Raw genomic sequence first — 22723 nt, forward strand, 5'->3', positions numbered from 1 at the left:
CAATAACTTCAGGTGAGCTTTCAGTTGGTCAGTACTTCAATCGAGATTCTTCAGTCAGGTCTTCATCAGTCTTTAGTCTTCAAGCTTTGCCGCTTCAGTCTAACTAGAAAATGAACTCTAACACTTGAGTTCGAAAATAGTCTAGTCTAGCTAGAAAATAAATTCTAAGGGTTTTGAGTTATATTTATATTGGCTTATTTGTGCATTACAAGCAGTTTATTGGTATATTTATATTGGCTTATTTGTTATACTCATTTCTCACATAAAAATAACATTGTTATTGTATCTCAACCTTATATATATATTGAGATACAAAAATTTTATTGACTATTCAAATTACGTGAGATGGTAATTACTCAATTAAGTAATTAGTTTATATAGATTAATTAAATTGCGTACAATTAATGCATGTTTTTTCTACTAGACAAAGGAAAGAAAGGGGAAGAACTCTAACAAAAACCCAACCCAAGGAACTCACAACTCAATCACTCAATTGGGCGGAACCTTGCAAACTAACTCCAAAACATCGCTAGTAATTATTTAAAACAAAATACTATCGGAAAATGAAAACACCACAACTCGCATTGCATTTTGAGCAGAATTAAATCAAACTAACATCTAATACCTAATTCTCTTTTTGAGGATTTCTGTCTTCCAGAATTATCTGTCCCATATACCTGCATGCATGAGAAGAAGTTAGTAAACAATATTAATTTCCCCAACCCCAACATATGAGAAAGAATAATTAACCTTCCAAGCATCATAACTGTGGCCTGAGGGTTGGTCCCCGGCGAGAAATAAAATGTAGAGCCGTCGATGACGCGCAAGGAATCGACCCCGATGACGCGGTAATCGCCGTCAACGACGCGGCCAACCTGGCAGCCCCCGTGGTAGTGCCACAGGGTCATGACGGTGTCCCTGCAGTACTGCTCCATGGAGTAGGTAGAGGCTGCGTGTTTCCCTCGTAAGTTGATGGGCACAGACAGCATGAACCTCTGCAGGGACTCGAATGAGGTGAAGGGGTAGAGGAACTCCGACACCGCCCGCGATTGGACCACCTTCCTCAAGATCTCCATGCCTTCCACGCACCTCGCCACGTCCCTTGCGTCCTCGAAGTAGTTGAACGTCACTCTCGGGTTCGAATTTGGGTCCCTGCTCTCCAGCTCCATGTACCCGCTTGAGAATGGCCCCATTATTTTCTGCAACACTATCGCAACTTTACCGTTCTGCCCTTGATTTGCTTTCGATCCTTGCAAGATCTCTTGCATGGTTTGATTCGTGGGGAATATGAAGGGCTCTACGGTCTGTGCACACCAAAATCATATTTAATATTAATTGATTCCCACAAGTGAAACATCAGATTTGTGGGATAGAGAATCTAGTGGTTCTTTTTGTCTTAACTAGCACACGCCCACACGATCAATATAAAAAATGAAAGATATTTTAAATAAATAAATATACATATTAAATATATATAATTTAAATATAAATAAATGTAATTATAAATCTAAATAAAAAAAATTAAATTATCTACGACATAATTTCAATAAAAAACATGAATTCAAAAATATATAAATTTTCAATTACCAATTATTATTTTCATTGATAATGTGTATAAATATATAAATGCACCATCAAAAGTAAGCATAAATGATAATGAGTATCATTATATATCATATGATATTCTAACATATTCAAAACTATTTATTGGATATAGTTTAATAGTATCTTTTTGGACTGTATATTTAATCATATTTATGTGGTCATTTTGTTTAAATATAAATTATAAAATAAAGTTTCTATACAACATCCAAATAATTGATTTTGCGAAAAGACGTGATTCATTTTCATAATAAAAATGGTCAATTTATTAAGTTTAATTTTATAATATTGATAATGATGTTGCATTATTTTAGTTGGGGTTTCGATTTTAATAAGAAAAAATTTATCTGAAAAATGGTTTGATCGGTGAGTCATAAATGCATGCATGCCATGTAATTTGAATAAACATGACATCAATTATTTTTCTATGCATCAAAACTTTTATTTGTATATTTTACTGACAAATATTTTTTATCAATGAGTTAGCAAAAAAAAAATAAAGGGCTAAACATGTCATTCATTTTCAAAAATAAAATGTGGAGTTGATTTAACTAAATTTGAATAGACATGCTACTACAAAATTAAACTCTTCAATTTACTTTTATTTTATAATTTAAAGAGAATCAATAATGATTATCCAATTAATCATTTTTTTTTGCTTAATAGATAAGTAATTGTCAATCTAATATTAAATTAAATTAAGATATAATCATAACAAATATTTTAATTTTTGTTATTGTTATCAATGGAGATTTCTTTTATGTTCACGATATTTCCGAATTTTTGGATGTGAATGTGAATTGATTTTTTGTTATCATTCTATGAATTTCAGAGATCATGACATTTTTTTATTTTTTTTATTTGCATTTTACAATGTTTTTGAAATTAAGCTAGGTGAAAAAGAAATCTCGTTTCAAAATTAATGAAAAGAAAATGTTGGAAGGTGGAGGATCGTGGGCTTGTTAGGGGTTAGCCATAGATATCAGAGAGAGTGAGAATAGTACTCCCTCCGTCCCGCTCAAGATGCTACATATTCCTTTTTGGGCCGTCCCAACGAAGATGCTACATATATTTGGAAAAAATAAGGGATTTTAAACACTAATTAAGTATTCTCTTAATACCTTCTCTCTCCTACTTTATCACTTTGTTATCTTCTCTCTCCTACTTTATTACCTTCCTTTTCATACTTTATCACTTTATTACTTTCTCTCTCCTACTTTATCACCTTCTCTTTCCTACTTTATCATTTTTATACTTTATTACCTATACACTTAAAACACTAATCTACAACTCCTTAATTCCCGTGCCGAAAAGGTAATGTAGCGTCTTGGCCGGGACGGAGGGAGTAATTAGGAACAAATATTAGAGAGAGAGAATATTAAAAATTAAAAAAGTAATGGAAAGAAAAATGTGAAAACTGAATTCACGGTATGTGCGAAGAAGTAGGATAATCCAACTGAAAAGAAAAAAAAAACTGAAATTTTAAAAAATGGCGGCAAAATATAGCCGTTAAAACTGTGCTTTTATATATTATATAGATTTCTTTAGGAAATTAAAATGGCGGCGCATTCCACTAATTAACACTTGTTCGTTCAATTCGTGTGAGATGTCCGTATTTCCATAGCACAATGTGATACTGATATGACTAAAGAAAAGTAGCATGAATGAATGGACTGACCTGGTTTGCGACATTGGTGTAGTCTTGAACGAAGTCATAAATCGAAGAGAGCTCGACAAATCCACTGGCAGCTTCGATGTAGCTGCCTACATCAGAAATGCCGACGACTTGAACGAGGGAGATCTCGACGGGCCGAAGGGAAGGTATGAGCAAGGCATTCATTGGATTATCGGACATCCCCTGCCCCACAAATGCTTGCTCCATTACTACGTTTATCCCTCGGGCCCGTAGCTCCGGGCCCGGCCCAATGCCACTCAACATCAGAAGCTGCGGGCTGCCCATTGCGCCAGCTGATAGAATTACCTCACTCGCGCCTCCACTGCTCAAGTATGCTCTGTGGTTACGCCCGTTTGAGTCTTTGAACAAAACTCCATTTGCCTTGGGCCTTCGCCCTGCAACAACCCAAATATTATTTGTATTTTTATGAAATAAATCCGTTTTTCAATAGGCATAGGATAGGGACTTATTAGAGTCTGACCTGGTGCGGTCCTGAACAAGATTCGGTGGACCGTGGCGTGCAAATAAACAGTGATCAAGGGAGGATGAGCATACTCTAATAAATCGGCAGCGGTGTGCCTAATCCCATTCTCATCAAAGATGGAGCCCCCAACTTTGGTCCCACGCAGATGCTCGTACGTGACGCCGTTGTCGGGGGTGACGCCGGCGTCGAGCAGGCCGTCCCTCACCGCCGCCTGCCACTGCAGTATCTGCGGCCGGTGCGCCACCTTCCGCTCCACCCACTCGTACGACTCGTTCACCAGCCGCGGGTCCCACCCGACCTCATTTACGTAGTCGCCGCTGGCGCGCGTGTAGAACCCGGCGTTGATGGCGGAGCCGCCGCCCAGCACGCGGGCGCGGTGGTTGAACACGCCGTCCGTGGAGACGAACAGCTGGGCGGCCGAGGTGGGCGACGTGTCGGCTAGTGATTTGATGAAGCCCGTGATCTGGGTGACGTTGGGGTTGTCGTAGGGGAGGCCTCCCCTCTCGAGGAGGAGCACCTTTGCGCCGGTGGAGAGCGTCGCCGACAGCGAGCAACCGGCTGTTCCGCCGCCGATGATAATGTAGTCGTAGTAGTCTAGTGGTGGAGCTGAGGTCGCATCTTTAACGAAGGACGGGTATGGAGCTAGTTAATGCAATACAAACAACAACTAGTTAATTAGCAAACAATGAGTCAGCTTGGTGCCTAACTTTTTTGTGTTTTAGAGTTCAATGCATTTAAGGTTCTTTTCCATTTTTTCTCTTTGGTTAGGAAAAGAAAGGATTCCTTTCACGCTCTTTGCTGAATATATATGTGTCATTGAGTCGTACTCCCTCCTAATTATTACTCCGTCCCACTTATTTTTATATACTTTTTTTTTTATCTCATTTATAATGACACATTCCAAAAATAATACTATATGATCTTTACTTTCTTCACACACATTAAACAAGTGGTTCCCGCCCACTTTACACTCTTAACCCTTTATTCTTAATTATTTTCGTGCCCAAAGTAAAAGTGTCAAGATACGTGGGACGAATGAAGTATATTTTAATAGTAATTTTTATAAAAATAAAATTTATTAATATTATGAATTATATTTAATTTTTAATTTATCAACCTATTAATAAAAATGAAATTAAAAGGTTAATTGCCTAAAATTTAGTTAATTTGGATTGTTTTTGTTTTTGTACGTAAATTATAAATTTACAAATTTTACTGCATTTTAATTAGTTTTGCACCTAAATTTTATAATTTGTTACAAAATTTACGTCCTCTTTTTTTTTTTTTTTTTCTCCTCACAAACCAAAAATCCGAAAGACAATTTTGATATTTCACATATGGCTGAATTCATGAGAAAATTCAAAAAGAAAATGTATTTTGGGACAAACTTTAAAATTAACGTGCTATGTTTCCTTGATTTTGAGGCAATTGTCCTCTACTGAATGTTCAATTCCCCTACCACCGAAATAATAATAAAAGATATGGATTAATAGCAGTTTCATTTCCATTAATTGCAGAATGACATTAATAATAAAGGACGGCTCAAGTAAGCAGCAAGTTAGAATAAATTTGTGAATCACAGTGCATGTATATATGTATTTGAGAGGGACAGCGAGATACCTTTCTCTGCCAATGAAGAAACGACGAGGAAGAAAATCCCAAGAGAAACCCAGTTTGCAGAATCCATGATATGTGCGAGAACTATAAGATGCGAAAGAAATGAAGATCAACTAACAGCTTCTTGAACTTAGAGAATACTAATATTTTACACAGAAACACATCAGTGAACTACTCTTCTTTATAAGTAGAGCAGCAAAAGAAAAGAAAACTCTCAGCAGCGTATAAAGAGGCATGACATTCTTTCTGGCACAAAGATTTTTGCAACTCTTTTTTCTGAGGAATATAATGAGAGTAAATTATTGTTGAACTAAATTATATAAGGACACGCTTCATATAAAGATTTCAGTCACTCATTAAAAGAGTTAGTTGACAAGTACCGGATTTCTCGTAGCTGTCCACACATTTTCACCAAATGCCAAATCGGGTTTCAACTCAGGCACCTTTCCCTTTCCGAACCATTTTTATTATTTTATTTTTTTGTTTTCATTTTTGTAAACTGTAAAATTGTTGATTAATTTATAAATGGTAATTTATTTATCTTTATTCGGGAGGTGGGAGCAATACATTTAAACCCTAGATTTTACAGTACCGCTTGATGGACGTAAATTAATTGTAATTGTAAGATTTTAAATTTGAGCAAATTCAATAATATTATCTTTCTTTTCGAGATTTTTAGTTTCTTCTATTATTTTTTTTATTTCAAAATACTCAAATAATACTATCTCAATTACATTAATAATGACTCATTTTATCAAAACATGAAAAAATAATGAGATATTAAGGGTGTAAATTAAGTGGAGACCACTTGATTAGACATTCGAATGTACGATGCATCCAGATGTCCAAGGGATGCGGATATATAGTCAATGGCTCGGACAAGAATAAGTCAGCATATAGTGTTGAATAACAGCATATAGTGTTGAATAACGATATTAAAAAAATGAGTAAAATTTTCGCTCCCTCTACGATTCGAATCCATGGTAAAAAAAATTTACCCTCCAGATTAATATCAGCCATAAAATAATCAACACCTACAAATCAATCTAAGATCTCACCATTTAAGAATTGCGAACCAGCAAAAATGCATGAATTTTATGCATAACATGCATGAATAAACTGTATAAAGGTACGAATTGCGAAAAATAATTTTTTGCTACCTTTGGGATTCGAACTCAGGACCATGAATTTATCCAACAAGGTAATGAATCAACTGTAGATTTTGATGTTCTAAGGGCTGAAAATGGTTCCTAATTTATATTTTAAGAAGCGTTCTTATTTTAGCCTTCCCCTATATATATATATATATATATATATATATATATATATTGAGAGAGAGGGGGACGAAGGATCACGTGAGAAGTCCATTTTTTTTTATGAGAATTAAGAATCAATATTTGTAGCCTTCGATTTTTCCCATCTAACGACTCAGATTCGCTAAAAGTCATAAGTTGATTTTTCATGAAGAAGGATTATTTAGTAATATACTCAATAGGTGCAACCATCCATGGCATAAAATCATGCGTGCATGTTATCTTTTAATTATGGTAAGATATCATGTAATGTATTTTATGATTAAAATGTATATATTTTTTTCATTTTTTTCCGTACGAACCATTGTTGCAAATATTTTTTCAACTGGTTTTTCCATAAGATAGATTGTTACTTCCTCGTCCCATTGATCTTGTCATGTTTTCCTTTTTGGTTGTCTAATTAATCTTGTCATGTTTCTATTTTTAATTAGTAATAATTTTACACTACAAATAATATGGTCCCACATTTTTACTACATTAATTTAACTCTTCTTAATAATCGTGCCCAAAAGAAATGGAACAACCGGATAAGCCTAATAGGACGAAGGGAGTATTTCTTAAGTTTCAAAAATGACCGATTTGTAGAACGATATGAATAAGCTTACAATTTTACACCCATAACCACACATTAATCGTTGTATAATTGTGTGCTCACTTATATTTTATATAATTCATGTTTGTTGTAAGTAGTTAGAATTGTCTACAATTGATCCCAATCATTTAATATTTTTCAAATTCACAAATACTTATACTATTCCATTCTCTTAGACCGAATCCATATTTTCATAGGTGCCACCAAATATGTAGTTCTACGTTAGCTATGACACATGCATGCAATCAAAAACAAGTTTACATATAGTTCACAAATTTATTAAATAAGATGATCATGATTTTCTTACAAATCATGCACACGCTGTAGCTATTTGACAAAATTAGCAACAAGGGTGTGAATCGATCATACATGACATATTGAGTTATTCATTTCACTACATTATATTCACGTATACATAATGATTGTGCATACGATTGTTAACATATACTCGTGGCTACATCATATTTATGCATGCCCGAGTTTTATTACATATGATGTGGGAATATAATTATATTCATGTTTGTATGCACACATATTCATATCCACGAAATTATATGTAGTATACAAACTATGTTGTTCAACTAAGCTCGTGTTTTTAGTTTTTTTTTTTTTTTTTTTTTTTTACAATTATGATCCACGGCCACAATTCTAAGTACCAATCAACCACATTTATGAATAACGTGAGAATGAACATGAATAAGGGCTGAGTTTACATGAATAAAATGCCTATGTTAAATCGTGTGTCCATGCACAACACATGTATACAACATGAATAACCTAGAAATTTTACATGAATAATAATTTACTTTTGTATTTTAAACAAGGCAAGGAAATACCACGAATAATACCGTATATTCATATGAACAACAACTTATATTCACCTAATTCAAACAAGGTAAGTACATAACATGAATAACACAATATATTCATACATGAAAATGGTTTCTTCTTGTGGCTGTAAAAATACAAAATCAGAGAATCATGGCTAAAAAACATATATTCACCTAATAAACTTGAAGTATAAAGCCTTAAAAATAGAAAGTCTTACCTTCCGTAACTCTTATTCACAGAAAACATATATATATATATATATATATATATATATATATATATATATATATATATATATATATATAAAGGGTGCGGTTATAGTGAGAACCACAATTATCGTGAGAACATAAGAACCAATAAAATTACTGCATTTGCTATACAAATTAATGCATCTGCTATTAAATTTAATGCATCCGAAAAAAATAATTTTTTTGCTCCCTTCAGGATTCGAACCCAGCACCTGCATCCATCCACCAAGATGATGCATCCACCGTAGATCTTGATGATCGAATGGCTTAAAATGGTTCTCCGTTCTTATTTTATTAGTGGTTCTTATTTGAACCTCTCCCTATATATATATATATATTTATATAGGGGTGGGCTACCGTGAGAGCACATCTTAAAATAAGAAATAAGAGCAATTTTTAATTAAGAAATAAGAGTATTTTTTAATATATGTATGAATTTTATGTAGAACACGTATGAATTCGTTGTATACAGGTATGAATTGTGAAAAATAAATTTGTGCTACTTTTGGGATTCGAACTCAAGACTATAAATCCATCCAACAGGATTACGAATCAACCGTAGATCTTGATGATCTAAGGGCTGGAAATGATTCTTATTTTATATTTTAAGAAATGCTCTTATTTTAGCCCTTCTCTCTCTCTCTCTCTCTCTCTCTCTCTCTCTCTCTCTCTCTCTCTCTCTCTCTCTATATATATATATATATATATATATATATATATATATATGTCACGACCGGCCTTAATTAAGGATAATTAATCCGGGAAAACCATGACTGGGGAAAGGAAATTAAGAAGCGGGTTTAGAAAGGGTGCATAAAAGAATACTCAAAGAGCTTGAATACGCGTGAAATATTCCTTAAAAAGGAAAAAGGCATAGTTCGCATAAAAAGGGTACTCAAAGAACTGGTATTCGCGTTATATTCCTTAAAAGGAAAAAGGCATCGTTAGGGGCTTGGCTAAAACATTATCAGAGTTTGCAACGGAAGGCGTAACTGAAATAATCAGTGTTTACAGCGGAATGCATAACTGAGATACATGTATGAAGACATGTATCCTTTCTGAGCCTACTTTAAGTTCGACAAAAACTCCACTCAGCAACACTTCATCGCCCATCACAGCTCAACCTGCACAAACATAAACATCGAAGGGCTAAGTACAAGAGTACTTAGTGGGCAGTTGCCAAGCATATAACATAACATCATTAACAATTTCACAATATCGCATAAGAGGCATGAGTTTCTTTCATATCCTTTGCTCATTAAACATTTCCAAATTCATAAATAGCATAAGGGCATTCTTCATCATCAATCTTCATTAACAAACATCGTGTCGTGGAGAAGGCCTTCCCCAACGAACACGGGCATCGCGCCGTGAGGGGGAGCCTCCCTCAGCGGTCACGGCATCGTACTATTGAGGGAGGCCTCCCCCAATAGACGCTGTAACACTGGCATACTGGCATACTGGCATACTGGCATACTGGCATCGCGCCGCGAGAGAGGCCTCTCTCAGCGGACACGGGCGTCGCGCCGTGAGGAAGGCCCTCCTCAGCGGACACGGCATCGTACTGTTGAGGGAGGCCTCCCCCAACAGACGCAAGCATCAAACATAAGCATAAACTTATCAGCGTAAAGCATTCAAGCGTAATCAAGCGTAAATCATTTAGCGTAAAGCATAATAAAGCATACCACACTTGAAGATCCAATTTGCATTTTAAAGCATAACACATGCATAGCATTTTATTTACGCGTAAGAAATTGCCCACCTCAATTGTTCTTAAAGCTGGCGTGGAGTCGTTTCTTCTTCGGCTTCACTTTCTGTCGCCCGGACCTTCATTGATGAAGAGTCGATAAGTTCGTGAAGTAATTGTCATAAGACAAAGTCTAATTCTACGTGCCTAGGGTATCTTTTAGTGTTTTAGGGTTCTAGCATCCATAATTCGTTACATTAAAGACAGTCAAAAATCAATCATACCTCGTCTAATCTCATTCAAACACATAGGCAACACAAACACATAAGGCACATAAGAATCACAATCAAACATCATCAAAACATGCTCTGTTTTTACACTGACTCAACTTCAAAATTTAATCTGTTCTGACTCCGACATCTCCTGGACTCGAGACTCATACCGAAAGAAAGATCTTCGAATCTAGTTTCATATAAAAAAAAGTAGAGTCGAAAACTCCAAGTGGTTTGAGAGATATGACGTTTTTACCACGATCTACCATGTTCGGCAGTTTTGAACAATCGAAAACTTGGATTTTTGACAAATAGTAAACGTTGTCAAACTGGGCTCAACTTTGGTGGATATCTAGCTAACACAATAAGGTTAATACCATAAAAATTTGGAAAGCTAGATCACACAGGAAGCTACTGAAATAAATGACTCTTTCATCTGTTCTCTGAAATTCTCGGTAGTTATGTGCAGTTTAGGTTTTGCATTTTAAAGAAGTATCAAACGAAGTTGGAATGGCTTGAAATTTTACCAGGGTACTCAAGACTCATGTCAGGACTTGCTATAAAATTTTCAAAGCTATTAGACATCGACAAACCGTCGATCACAGTAGGTCAGTAGGCCTACGAAATTCATATTTATAAGTCCTTAAAAAATAATTTATATAAATCAAGAAATAAGAGTTTAATCCCAAAAATATTCATTAAAAGTCCATCATAATTTAAATAAAGAACGGACCTTATTTAAAATAAATAGTCCCAAACTTGTTACGCACATATACGAAATCTTTCATGAAACATCCTTTAAAATAAACTTTGATACATAGAAAATAATTCAACAACTTGAGCTCTTAAGGGGTTGTTTTGCAACAGACACCAAATCTGCCTCGGATCTCCAAATGATGCTCCAAAAGACATTCTGGAAACTAGACATTTCAAGGATCATTCTCCAATTTGAATCGAATGAAAAACAATTCAAACGAGCAAGATATGCCCTCTCAAAGATGGGTATTTAACAAGCAAAAATCTGAAAATTTCAGATTTCCAGATTACAACCAAGTCAGTGGGCTTTCTTTAAAAATTCATATCTCCCTTTACAAAACTCCACTGGGAACCCCAAGGGTCAATCTGGAAACTAGGGAGAGATCATAACACTCTCCAGTTGGATTTACTCTAAGAACATTCATGGTTTAGAAGATATGACTGTCTAAAGTTCAGTGCACAAAAAGCGTTCAAGTTTGGCAGATTCATAACATAAATCAGAAAACCAACTTTAGGCTTCACCAAAAATTCTAAAACTAAGCAAGTAAGTTCCCAACATGTCATTGAATATTCAGTAGAAAGCTAGGCTTGAGAATCAAAGATTTAAGTCGGGCTTTGCCACCTCAAAGTCGTAGGTTTGTAAAATCTACTGGATGGTACATGGAATAAGAACTAGATTTCAAGAATTTATACCGGTTGTTTCCCTTATTCAAAAATGGTGAGGCCGATGTCAAAAGAAAGATACGGGAGTCTAGAGTGACATATTCAAGTTTCAAAGGTTTTCACCGATTGAAACTTTACTTATGGCCTCCCAAAGATTATTTACCAAAAATGTATTCCAGATGGGCAGTGATGTTTACAAATTCATAAATAAATCATAAGAGCTTCAAACCTTCTGAAATTTTGCCAAAGTATAGAAAACATATGAAAGATGATACACAATTAATTTGGGAATTTTTGGGAACCTTTTGGATGGCTGGAATCGCCTTGCAAAACACTTCCGGAGCAGTGTGCTTATGGCAGAACTCGTGGCTGCTCTTCGGTTCCTTAGTGAAGAATGAAGATGATGAAAAGATTGTTGCCTGTATAATGGAATGTTAGATGCATTCTTGCGTGTGGTGGGGAAGGGAGTAGGTGGAAAGTTTGGTGTAGTGGAATTAGTGGAGTGGAAAGGGTGGTGAGAAAAAATGTAGTGGAAGAAAGCAAAAGGTGGTGGAGATAGTTGGTGGAGTGGAGAAGTGGAGATTATGCGTGTATAGTGTAGGAGACATTAGGGAGTGGAAAAAAATAATGATGATTGTATGCTTACATATATGTCTAGCATATTCATGTATCTACTTCATAGCATTGATAGGTGAAACTGTAATTGGTTATAAGAGTTTGTAAAGTATGAGAATGAGATTGATGAATAAATGAATTATATCCTCATGCCTTGGTGATGCTAATACAGTAATATGAATCTAGATTAAATCCGTAGATTGAATTTGCGTTGCAGTCGGAATAATTTCTCGACTTCTAGTAGCACTAATAAAATATAACTGCTTCTGTTTCTCGATTAATAAATAACATGACTTTGCTAAGTCAGTTATAACTTGGAAATAATAATTATTGATTGCTCAATAATCCTCGTCGCGTTTTTTTTTTTTTTTCATACGTTATAAAAATATAACGCTAAAATAATAACTCTGCCTCTGATAAAAAAAATCAGAACCATAAACTGGATTCATTTATAAAAAAATTGCATTTACTAGTTTTTATCATAAATAAAAGAGCGGGCTACTACATACTACCCCTCTTAACAAAAATTTCGTCCCGAAATTTGCATATCTCTGCTAAAACAATTCGGGGTATTTTTCCTTCATCTTGTTTTCAAGCTCCCACGTAGCTTTTCTTGTCTGCGGTGTCTCCATAAGATTTTCACTGATGTGATTGAGGCTGATTTCGCAAGTGTCCACGTATTGCTGGCAAGGGGGTGCGGGTGTTCCCAACTGCTGAACCTCGTTGTCTATTGGGGCATTGCGTGGAGTAGTGACCTTTTTGGCCACAATTGTAACAACCGTTAGTTCCAGCCCGACAAATACCCCTATGCATCTTACCACAATTTGGGCAAGGTAAAACTCCTTTCTGACCTTGGTTACCCCCAGTTTGCTCGAGGTTAGTCTGTGCCTCGTGCCTTGGTTGAATAAACTGTTCGGCCCGTTCATATTCTTGCCACACTTTCTTACTAGTCTGATTGATATTGTCTTCGTTGTTGTCCCACTTGCGCTTCCCTTTGAGAGTATGTGAGGCTACTGGTGGATCATTTGGCGTTGAGATCAACAATGGGGCTGACTTGTCCGACGGCATTGCAGCTTCAACGTCAAGTGCCCTGTTCAGAGACTCCGTGTATGAGAGTTCTCCGTGGCTTGCTAGAGCCATCTTAATTTCGTACCGTAGACCGGCACAAAATTTCTCTGCCATCTTCTCATCTGTGTCCACTTGTTGCGGAGCAAACCTAGACAGGTTGCAGAATTCCTTGTCGTATTCAACCACAGATTTATTTCTTTGCTTCAACTCGTAGAACTCAGCTTCTTTCTTCTTCCTATAGCTTTTCGGAATATATTTATCATATAATCCCGTCTTAAAATCTTCCCAAGTATAACTTGCCCATTGTTCAGGTGTCAGAATTTTTCGACGTGCTTCCCACCAGAAGTCAGCTGATCCTGTTAGTTGGAAAGAGACGCAAGATAGGCGCTCCTCATCAGTACAACGTAGAAAGTTGAAAATGCGTTCCATTGCACGCACCCAAATCTCAGCTTCAGCCGGTTCACTCGTTCCGTCAAACGTAGGTGGATTTTGCCTTAAAAAGAGTTCTTCGACTCTCCTAGTCGGAGGCGGAGGGGATGGGTTATGTCCTCGAGCATCTTGTGGTTCTTCGGGTACAGCGTTACGGTTTCTGCGATTGTTATTGTTTCTCACAGGGCGTCCTCTCTTAGGCGGCATTCTGGTAGCAAAGATGTGCCAATTAGTAGACTCTAGCATAATCTAATACAAGCCTCAAAAGAATTCTTGTACAGGTTAACTTATTCTAACTTGTAAATAAGTCATAGCTCCAATGACAACATTGATGTAGTAAGCTCTAAGGGTCCTTAGCATCTCATATCCATGAGTCATAACAATCCTTAAGCATATAATATCTCATCATCTAAATTGGATACTTAAGCATAAGTCATGGAGATTCATAGCGGCTATAAAATCATGAGCTTAAGAATTATTCTATACGTATCACTTATCTTGCTGCCTTCACTATAGCCACCAAAAGATACAATCTAATTTCTTCTATGTTTGCTTCTATGTTCTGTCGTAGTGGTGATCTCATATCTTAATAGCTCTATGTTCATATGGATTCATTCCATAGGCATACTTAATCGTGCTTGCGTAAATCATTTCATTCAATAACAACATAACATAGCTATTGACAGTTACTCACTTTGTTATTACGATAATTCTCACTTTTTGTAAACATTAACTCAAAACTTGGAATAGCTTACCATTCTGCTTTGTTGAGTGTGATGCGATGAAGTGCTGAGCTTTGTCGATTGAACTCTAGACTCTTTAGTGATTCATTCTAAGTTTGGCTTAAATAAACTCTTAGGCTCAGAGCAAACGAACTGCTCTGATACCACTCTGTCACGACCGGCCTTAATTAAGGATAATTAATCCGGGAAAACCATGACTGGGGAAAGGAAATTAAGAAGCGGGTTTAGAAAGGGTGCATAAAAGAATACTCAAAGAGCTTGAATACGCGTGAAATATTCCTTAAAAAGGAAAAAGGCATAGTTCGCATAAAAAGGGTACTCAAAGAACTGGTATTCGCGTTATATTCCTTAAAAGGAAAAAGGCATCGTTAGGGGCTTGGCTAAAACATTATCAGAGTTTGCAACGGAAGGCGTAACTGAAATAATCAGTGTTTACAGCGGAATGCATAACTGAGATACATGTATGAAGACATGTATCCTTTCTGAGCCTACTTTAAGTTCGACAAAAACTCCACTCAGCAACACTTCATCGCCCATCACAGCTCAACCTGCACAAACATAAACATCGAAGGGCTAAGTACAAGAGTACTTAGTGGGCAGTTGCCAAGCATATAACATAACATCATTAACAATTTCACAATATCGCATAAGAGGCATGAGTTTCTTTCATATCCTTTGCTCATTAAACATTTCCAAATTCATAAATAGCATAAGGGCATTCTTCATCATCAATCTTCATTAACAAACATCGTGTCGTGGAGAAGGCCTTCCCCAACGAACACGGGCATCGCGCCGTGAGGGGGAGCCTCCCTCAGCGGTCACGGCATCGTACTATTGAGGGAGGCCTCCCCCAATAGACGCTGTAACACTGGCATACTGGCATACTGGCATACTGGCATACTGGCATCGCGCCGCGAGAGAGGCCTCTCTCAGCGGACACGGGCGTCGCGCCGTGAGGAAGGCCCTCCTCAGCGGACACGGCATCGTACTGTTGAGGGAGGCCTCCCCCAACAGACGCAAGCATCAAACATAAGCATAAACTTATCAGCGTAAAGCATTCAAGCGTAATCAAGCGTAAATCATTTAGCGTAAAGCATAATAAAGCATACCACACTTGAAGATCCAATTTGCATTTTAAAGCATAACACATGCATAGCATTTTATTTACGCGTAAGAAATTGCCCACCTCAATTGTTCTTAAAGCTGGCGTGGAGTCGTTTCTTCTTCGGCTTCACTTTCTGTCGCCCGGACCTTCATTGATGAAGAGTCGATAAGTTCGTGAAGTAATTGTCATAAGACAAAGTCTAATTCTACGTGCCTAGGGTATCTTTTAGTGTTTTAGGGTTCTAGCATCCATAATTCGTTACATTAAAGACAGTCAAAAATCAATCATACCTCGTCTAATCTCATTCAAACACATAGGCAACACAAACACATAAGGCACATAAGAATCACAATCAAACATCATCAAAACATGCTCTGTTTTTACACTGACTCAACTTCAAAATTTAATCTGTTCTGACTCCGACATCTCCTGGACTCGAGACTCATACCGAAAGAAAGATCTTCGAATCTAGTTTCATATAAAAAAAAGTAGAGTCGAAAACTCCAAGTGGTTTGAGAGATATGACGTTTTTACCACGATCTACCATGTTCGGCAGTTTTGAACAATCGAAAACTTGGATTTTTGACAAATAGTAAACGTTGTCAAACTGGGCTCAACTTTGGTGGATATCTAGCTAACACAATAAGGTTAATACCATAAAAATTTGGAAAGCTAGATCACACAGGAAGCTACTGAAATAAATGACTCTTTCATCTGTTCTCTGAAATTCTCGGTAGTTATGTGCAGTTTAGGTTTTGCATTTTAAAGAAGTATCAAACGAAGTTGGAATGGCTTGAAATTTTACCAGGGTACTCAAGACTCATGTCAGGACTTGCTATAAAATTTTCAAAGCTATTAGACATCGACAAACCGTCGATCACAGTAGGTCAGTAGGCCTACGAAATTCATATTTATAAGTCCTTAAAAAATAATTTATATAAATCAAGAAATAAGAGTTTAATCCCAAAAATATTCATTAAAAGTCCATCATAATTTAAATAAAGAACGGACCTTATTTAAAATAAATAGTCCCAAACTTGTTACGCACATATACGAAATCTTTCATGAAACATCCTTTAAAATAAACTTTGATACATAGAAAATAATTCAACAACTTGAGCTCTTAAGGGGTTGTTTTGCAACAGACACCAAATCTGCCTCGGATCTCCAAATGATGCTCCAAAAGACATTCTGGAAACTAGACATTTCAAGGATCATTCTCCAATTTGAATCGAATGAAAAACAATTCAAACGAGCAAGATATGCCCTCTCAAAGATGGGTATTTAACAAGCAAAAATCTGAAAATTTCAGATTTCCAGATTACAACCAAGTCAGTGGGCTTTCTTTAAAAATTCATATCTCCCTTTACAAAACTCCACTGGGAACCCCAAGGGTCAATCTGGAAACTAGGGAGAGATCATAACACTCTCCAGTTGGATTTACTCTAAGAACATTCATGGTTTAGAAGATATGACTGTCTAAAGTTCAGTGCACAAAAAGCGTTCAAGTTTGGCAGATTCATAACATAAATCAGAAAACCAACTTTAGGCTTCACCAAAAATTCTAAAACTAAGCAAGTAAGTTCCCAACATGTCATTGAATATTCAGTAGAAAGCTAGGCTTGAGAATCAAAGATTTAAGTCGGGCTTTGCCACCTCAAAGTCGTAGGTTTGTAAAATCTACTGGATGGTACATGGAATAAGAACTAGATTTCAAGAATTTATACCGGTTGTTTCCCTTATTCAAAAATGGTGAGGCCGATGTCAAAAGAAAGATACGGGAGTCTAGAGTGACATATTCAAGTTTCAAAGGTTTTCACCGATTGAAACTTTACTTATGGCCTCCCAAAGATTATTTACCAAAAATGTATTCCAGATGGGCAGTGATGTTTACAAATTCATAAATAAATCATAAGAGCTTCAAACCTTCTGAAATTTTGCCAAAGTATAGAAAACATATGAAAGATGATACACAATTAATTTGGGAATTTTTGGGAACCTTTTGGATGGCTGGAATCGCCTTGCAAAACACTTCCGGAGCAGTGTGCTTATGGCAGAACTCGTGGCTGCTCTTCGGTTCCTTAGTGAAGAATGAAGATGATGAAAAGATTGTTGCCTGTATAATGGAATGTTAGATGCATTCTTGCGTGTGGTGGGGAAGGGAGTAGGTGGAAAGTTTGGTGTAGTGGAATTAGTGGAGTGGAAAGGGTGGTGAGAAAAAATGTAGTGGAAGAAAGCAAAAGGTGGTGGAGATAGTTGGTGGAGTGGAGAAGTGGAGATTATGCGTGTATAGTGTAGGAGACATTAGGGAGTGGAAAAAAATAATGATGATTGTATGCTTACATATATGTCTAGCATATTCATGTATCTACTTCATAGCATTGATAGGTGAAACTGTAATTGGTTATAAGAGTTTGTAAAGTATGAGAATGAGATTGATGAATAAATGAATTATATCCTCATGCCTTGGTGATGCTAATACAGTAATATGAATCTAGATTAAATCCGTAGATTGAATTTGCGTTGCAGTCGGAATAATTTCTCGACTTCTAGTAGCACTAATAAAATATAACTGCTTCTGTTTCTCGATTAATAAATAACATGACTTTGCTAAGTCAGTTATAACTTGGAAATAATAATTATTGATTGCTCAATAATCCTCGTCGCGTTTTTTTTTTTTTTTCATACGTTATAAAAATATAACGTTAAAATAATAACTCTGCCTCTGATAAAAAAAATCAGAACCATAAACTGGATTCATTTATAAAAAAATTGCATTTACTAGTTTTTATCATAAATAAAAGAGCGGGCTACTACAATATATATATATCGGAGAATCGTCGGAGTTTTCTTCGTCCGAAGTGTTTTGGAACCCTACGCTTCATTGCGCCGCCGAGAGCTTCAAGATCAATTTTTAATAATAATAATAATAATAATAATAATAATAATAATAATAATTATTATTATTATTATTATTATTATTATTATTATTATTATTATTATTATTATTATTATTATTATTATTATTATTACGACGAAAAGAAACGTTCTTAGATAAGGTGAATAGAGCTTTTATTAGATCAGTGATGTAAAACAAGGGATTTCCTTATATTAGTTAATAACTATGATGCACGGATTCTTCAAAAATTAGTATGTACGGCGAATCGGATTCTTTTAGGGTGCGATTCTCTCGGATTCTCGTCGGATTCGCACCCGATTCGCCACGTGGCGTATCTTTTAAAATAATTTATAAAAATAAACCGAATTCGCAAATTCCATAAGCGAAATTCACGTATCGCGTGCACGAAAGGCCTACACAAGGTTATTTTGATAATTTTATTTTCAGTTATGACTTATATATTGGACTAATAATATTTGAATCGTTATATTGTTGCTCAATTAACTTATATAATTGAAAATGCTTAACTTTTGGGTGAAATAAAATGTAAATTACATATAATTAATTTAAGAAAATTTAAATTGTATATATTTTATATGTATTATATATCATAAAAATTTAATAATTAGATGTATCTTTGCCGAATCGCACCCTATAATTTTTAAAAACCCGTATCCTTGTACTCGTATCGTATCGCCCCCGCACCCGCATGTACCTATGCAACATAGGTTAATAATCAAATGTCTGTTTTGAACTTTTTATTTTTTGGCATTTTTAACTATTATTTACAGTTAATAAATAATTGGGAAGGAAGATAAAATTTGAGCCATAAAATTTCACATGATCTAGGGTCTATAATAGTTCTTTGTTCTCACACTCTTAAAAATTTTCACTAAATACTAACTAACTAACTAACTATATATATATATATATATATATATATATATATATATATATAGGGGTGGGCTAGAATAAAAATACTCTTAAGTGTATAAAATATAAACGTTTCTTAATGTACGAATTTTATGTAGAACACGTATGAATTTATCCAACAGAGTTACGAATTGCGAAAAATAAATTTTTGTTACCTTTGAGTTCGAACTCAGGACCACGAATTCATCCAACAGGGTTACGAATCAACCGTAGATCTTGATGATCTAAGGGCTGAAAATCATTTATATTTTATACACTTAAGAGTGTTTTTATTCTAGCCCTCCCCTATATATATATATATATATATATATATATATATATATATATATATAATATATATATATATATATGGTAGTGTTATTCAATGGACTTTCCTTAGTCTATAATATAAGACTATATTATCACCGTAGATTATCAAGGATCGACGGTTGGATTCCCATCTTTAATGGGTTGTATAATGCATTTAATAAAATTAAGTATTCAGACGCATTGGTGACGTAAGGGTATTATTTCCCATATGAGTTTGACCTTCCAAATCTTGTATCTACTCATTTCCGATTCTCAAGCAGCAATTAAATAGGAAAATTAAGATTTGCAATGATTACCTAAATTTTCACTGAATCATATTTTTAAATGATTTCCACCTATTTTTATCATCGTAGAATATCAAAATATTCATATAGGTGGATGTAAAATATTCATATACCTATATTTAAAACATTCGTACAGAAACTATATAAATTTCATAAAAAATGGTTAATGAATTAATTGAATAGTTGTATGAATATTATTCATGCAGGGAATATGTATTGATTCACTAATATATGGTGTGAATATTTAGATATTTAATAAAATCATATTCGTCAAAAACCATTAAAAATTCATACAATATTAGTGAATCAATATGTATTCCCTGCATGAATAAATAGGTGTATGCACGTGAATCTAAATTCTTTTACAATATAATGCCATATTAATCGAAAAATTACTTATAAGAATCATCTTTGCAACAAAATATTATTGAAAGAATCAAACAATAATTGATTCCAAGGTATGCATTTTCATATTATTAATGAATCAAAATACATTCTCTGCCTGAATAAATACATGTACATTCGTGAATTAAAGAACATACAATATTAAGAACAAATTAAACAAAAAACTCTAAAGAATCGTATTTGGTATTACAATTTGTGAATGAATCAAACCACCATTGATATTAGGGGATGAATTTTCAGAGAAGTATAATAGTATGGATTTTTTGTCTCTGATAGCATACCAGACGTGAGAAAATATGTGTTAATGAAGATATGAAGAAAATATGGACGAATGAAGATATGCAAACGTGATCCCTTAAATTGTGGGAGGATATTAATTAAGGAAAATGTAATTACATAATTAACCTCCTAATGAATCTCGGATGATTCCATTCTACTATTTCAAAACAAAATCTGACCGTCAATATAAGTGAGATCAGGCGTTGAGATTGGGTCTTATTTTATACGCTAAGATTGAGTCTTATTTTAGCGCAACCCTATATTATATATATATATATATATATATATATATATATATATATATATATATATGCACACACATAGAGGAGGACTGGACTAAAAACAATTCTTTAACTATAAAATAGGAATAGGTTTTACACCATTGATCTACCATAATCTAATGGTTGAGATTTAATTTTAGAGAAATCGTATGTAAATGTATGAATTTGTTGTGCAAATGTTTGAATTGCGAAAAAAAAAATTCGCTACTTATAAGATTCGAACTCAGGACCATGAATTCATCCACCAAAGTGATGAATCAATCATAGATCTTTATGATTTAAAAGCTAAAATGATTTCTATTTTATATTTTAAGATGTATACTTTGACCTTTTATATTTTAAGACGGAGAGAGTAACTTTTAATTTACTATATATAAAATTATTTTAAAAAGTTTTCTTTAAGTTGAAAAAAAAAGTTGGAAAATATAATTTAAGATCCTCTCAAGAAAGGAAAACATTATTGAACCACTGGACTAGAATGCAGTGTCGGCCGGTTATTGTCTCTAGGGGTGAGCATTCGGGCGGGTTGGGTTGAAATCGAACCTAAATACCCAACCCGAAACCCAAACCGCCTAAAAAATTTCGAACCAAACCAAATTGTTTGACTGGTCAAAATCGAACCAAACCGAACCGTAAATTTTCGGTTTGATTTGGCCAAAACCGTTTTTTTTTTTTTTTAAAAGCTATAAGCAAAAATTAAAGTACTATGAATAAGCAAAAATTACCACATCTAGATAAATCCATTTACTTCTACAATCAAGAGTTTGTAAAAATTAAAGAACAAGCACTGAATAAAAATCTTATATACTTTTGAATTTAATGTAAAGTGTAAAATTCTAAATTTAATTTTTAAATATTTATTAATTAATTATTTAAAAATAAATATTTATTAATTATATTTAAATCGGGCGGGTTCGGTTTATAAACCAAACCATTTTTCTCAAACCGAACCCGAACCGTTTTCTGGCGGTTTGAAAATTTTCAAACCAAACCGAACCGTTTTCTCTACATAAACCGAACTAAACCGTCCGATTTGGTTCGGTTCGGTTCGGTTTGGCGGTTCCGGTTTGGTTTTGCTCAGCCCTAATTGTCTCAATCGAACTAATCCATCTTTTGGGTTTTCGCGTCTAATATACAATTGTACTCTAATATATATTAGTCGCTCGTCCTATTATTGTTGGCATATTTTTCTTATTAGGGTTCCCATTAATATTGACATATTTCTATTTTTGATAATAATTTTACACTACAAACAATATGATTCTACACTTTTACATATTTTTACATTACAATTTTATTCTCCTAAATATTTGTGCCCAAAAGAAATAGGCCAACAATAATGGAACACATGGATATATAAAGTTACAATTTAGCACATATTATCATTACTTTTAATCATTTTAGTTAACTTTCTCTTTTTGCATCGTCAATTCCGATCAATCCTAATTGCTGGAATTGAGAACACAATCGGCATTCCATTAATCTGAGCTCAAAAACCCCCCAAACTATTTTCCATACTCGATATCGATTTGACGCTAAAATCTTACATTGAACAATCACGAAGCCCTAACTTCGCAACATTAATTTTCCAAATCAATTATTTTGTTCCAATAAGTCGGATGGTGAAATTGAA

The 22723-nt window shown here is 34.7% G+C and overlaps 2 protein-coding genes across 5 annotated transcripts; both read right to left on the reverse strand.

Moving 5' to 3' along the window:
- Nucleotides 1-462: 462 nt before the first annotated feature.
- Nucleotides 463-5693, reverse strand: LOC131014535 (protein HOTHEAD-like). The gene is made up of 5 exons (XM_057942523.1): nt 5382-5693; nt 3759-4403; nt 3281-3672; nt 751-1304; nt 463-677 (listed from the first exon to the last, which is right to left on the reverse strand). Exons 1-5 carry the CDS (start codon nt 5446-5448, stop codon nt 626-628), a joined length of 1710 nt encoding a protein of 569 aa, XP_057798506.1. The 5' UTR covers nt 5449-5693; the 3' UTR covers nt 463-625.
- A 3564-nt stretch (nt 5694-9257) lies between these two features.
- Nucleotides 9258-18376, reverse strand: LOC131014536 (uncharacterized). Of its 4 annotated transcripts, none has more exons than XM_057942524.1 (5): nt 17700-18376; nt 15782-15846; nt 12043-14060; nt 10125-10189; nt 9258-9486 (listed from the first exon to the last, which is right to left on the reverse strand). In XM_057942524.1, exon 3 carries the CDS (start codon nt 14057-14059, stop codon nt 12995-12997), a length of 1065 nt encoding a protein of 354 aa, XP_057798507.1. In that variant the 5' UTR covers nt 14060; nt 15782-15846; nt 17700-18376; the 3' UTR covers nt 9258-9486; nt 10125-10189; nt 12043-12994. The 4 variants fall into 4 exon arrangements, 3 of the variants coding, with proteins under 3 accessions (XP_057798507.1, XP_057798508.1, XP_057798510.1); XM_057942525.1 differs by having other exon boundaries at nt 11970-14060; XM_057942527.1 differs by having other exon boundaries at nt 17627-18376.
- Nucleotides 18377-22723: the final 4347 nt, after the last annotated feature.

The sequence above is a fragment of the Salvia miltiorrhiza genome, chromosome 3, assembly GCF_028751815.1.
Source record: "Salvia miltiorrhiza cultivar Shanhuang (shh) chromosome 3, IMPLAD_Smil_shh, whole genome shotgun sequence".
NCBI classification, from domain to species: domain Eukaryota; kingdom Viridiplantae; phylum Streptophyta; class Magnoliopsida; order Lamiales; family Lamiaceae; genus Salvia; species Salvia miltiorrhiza.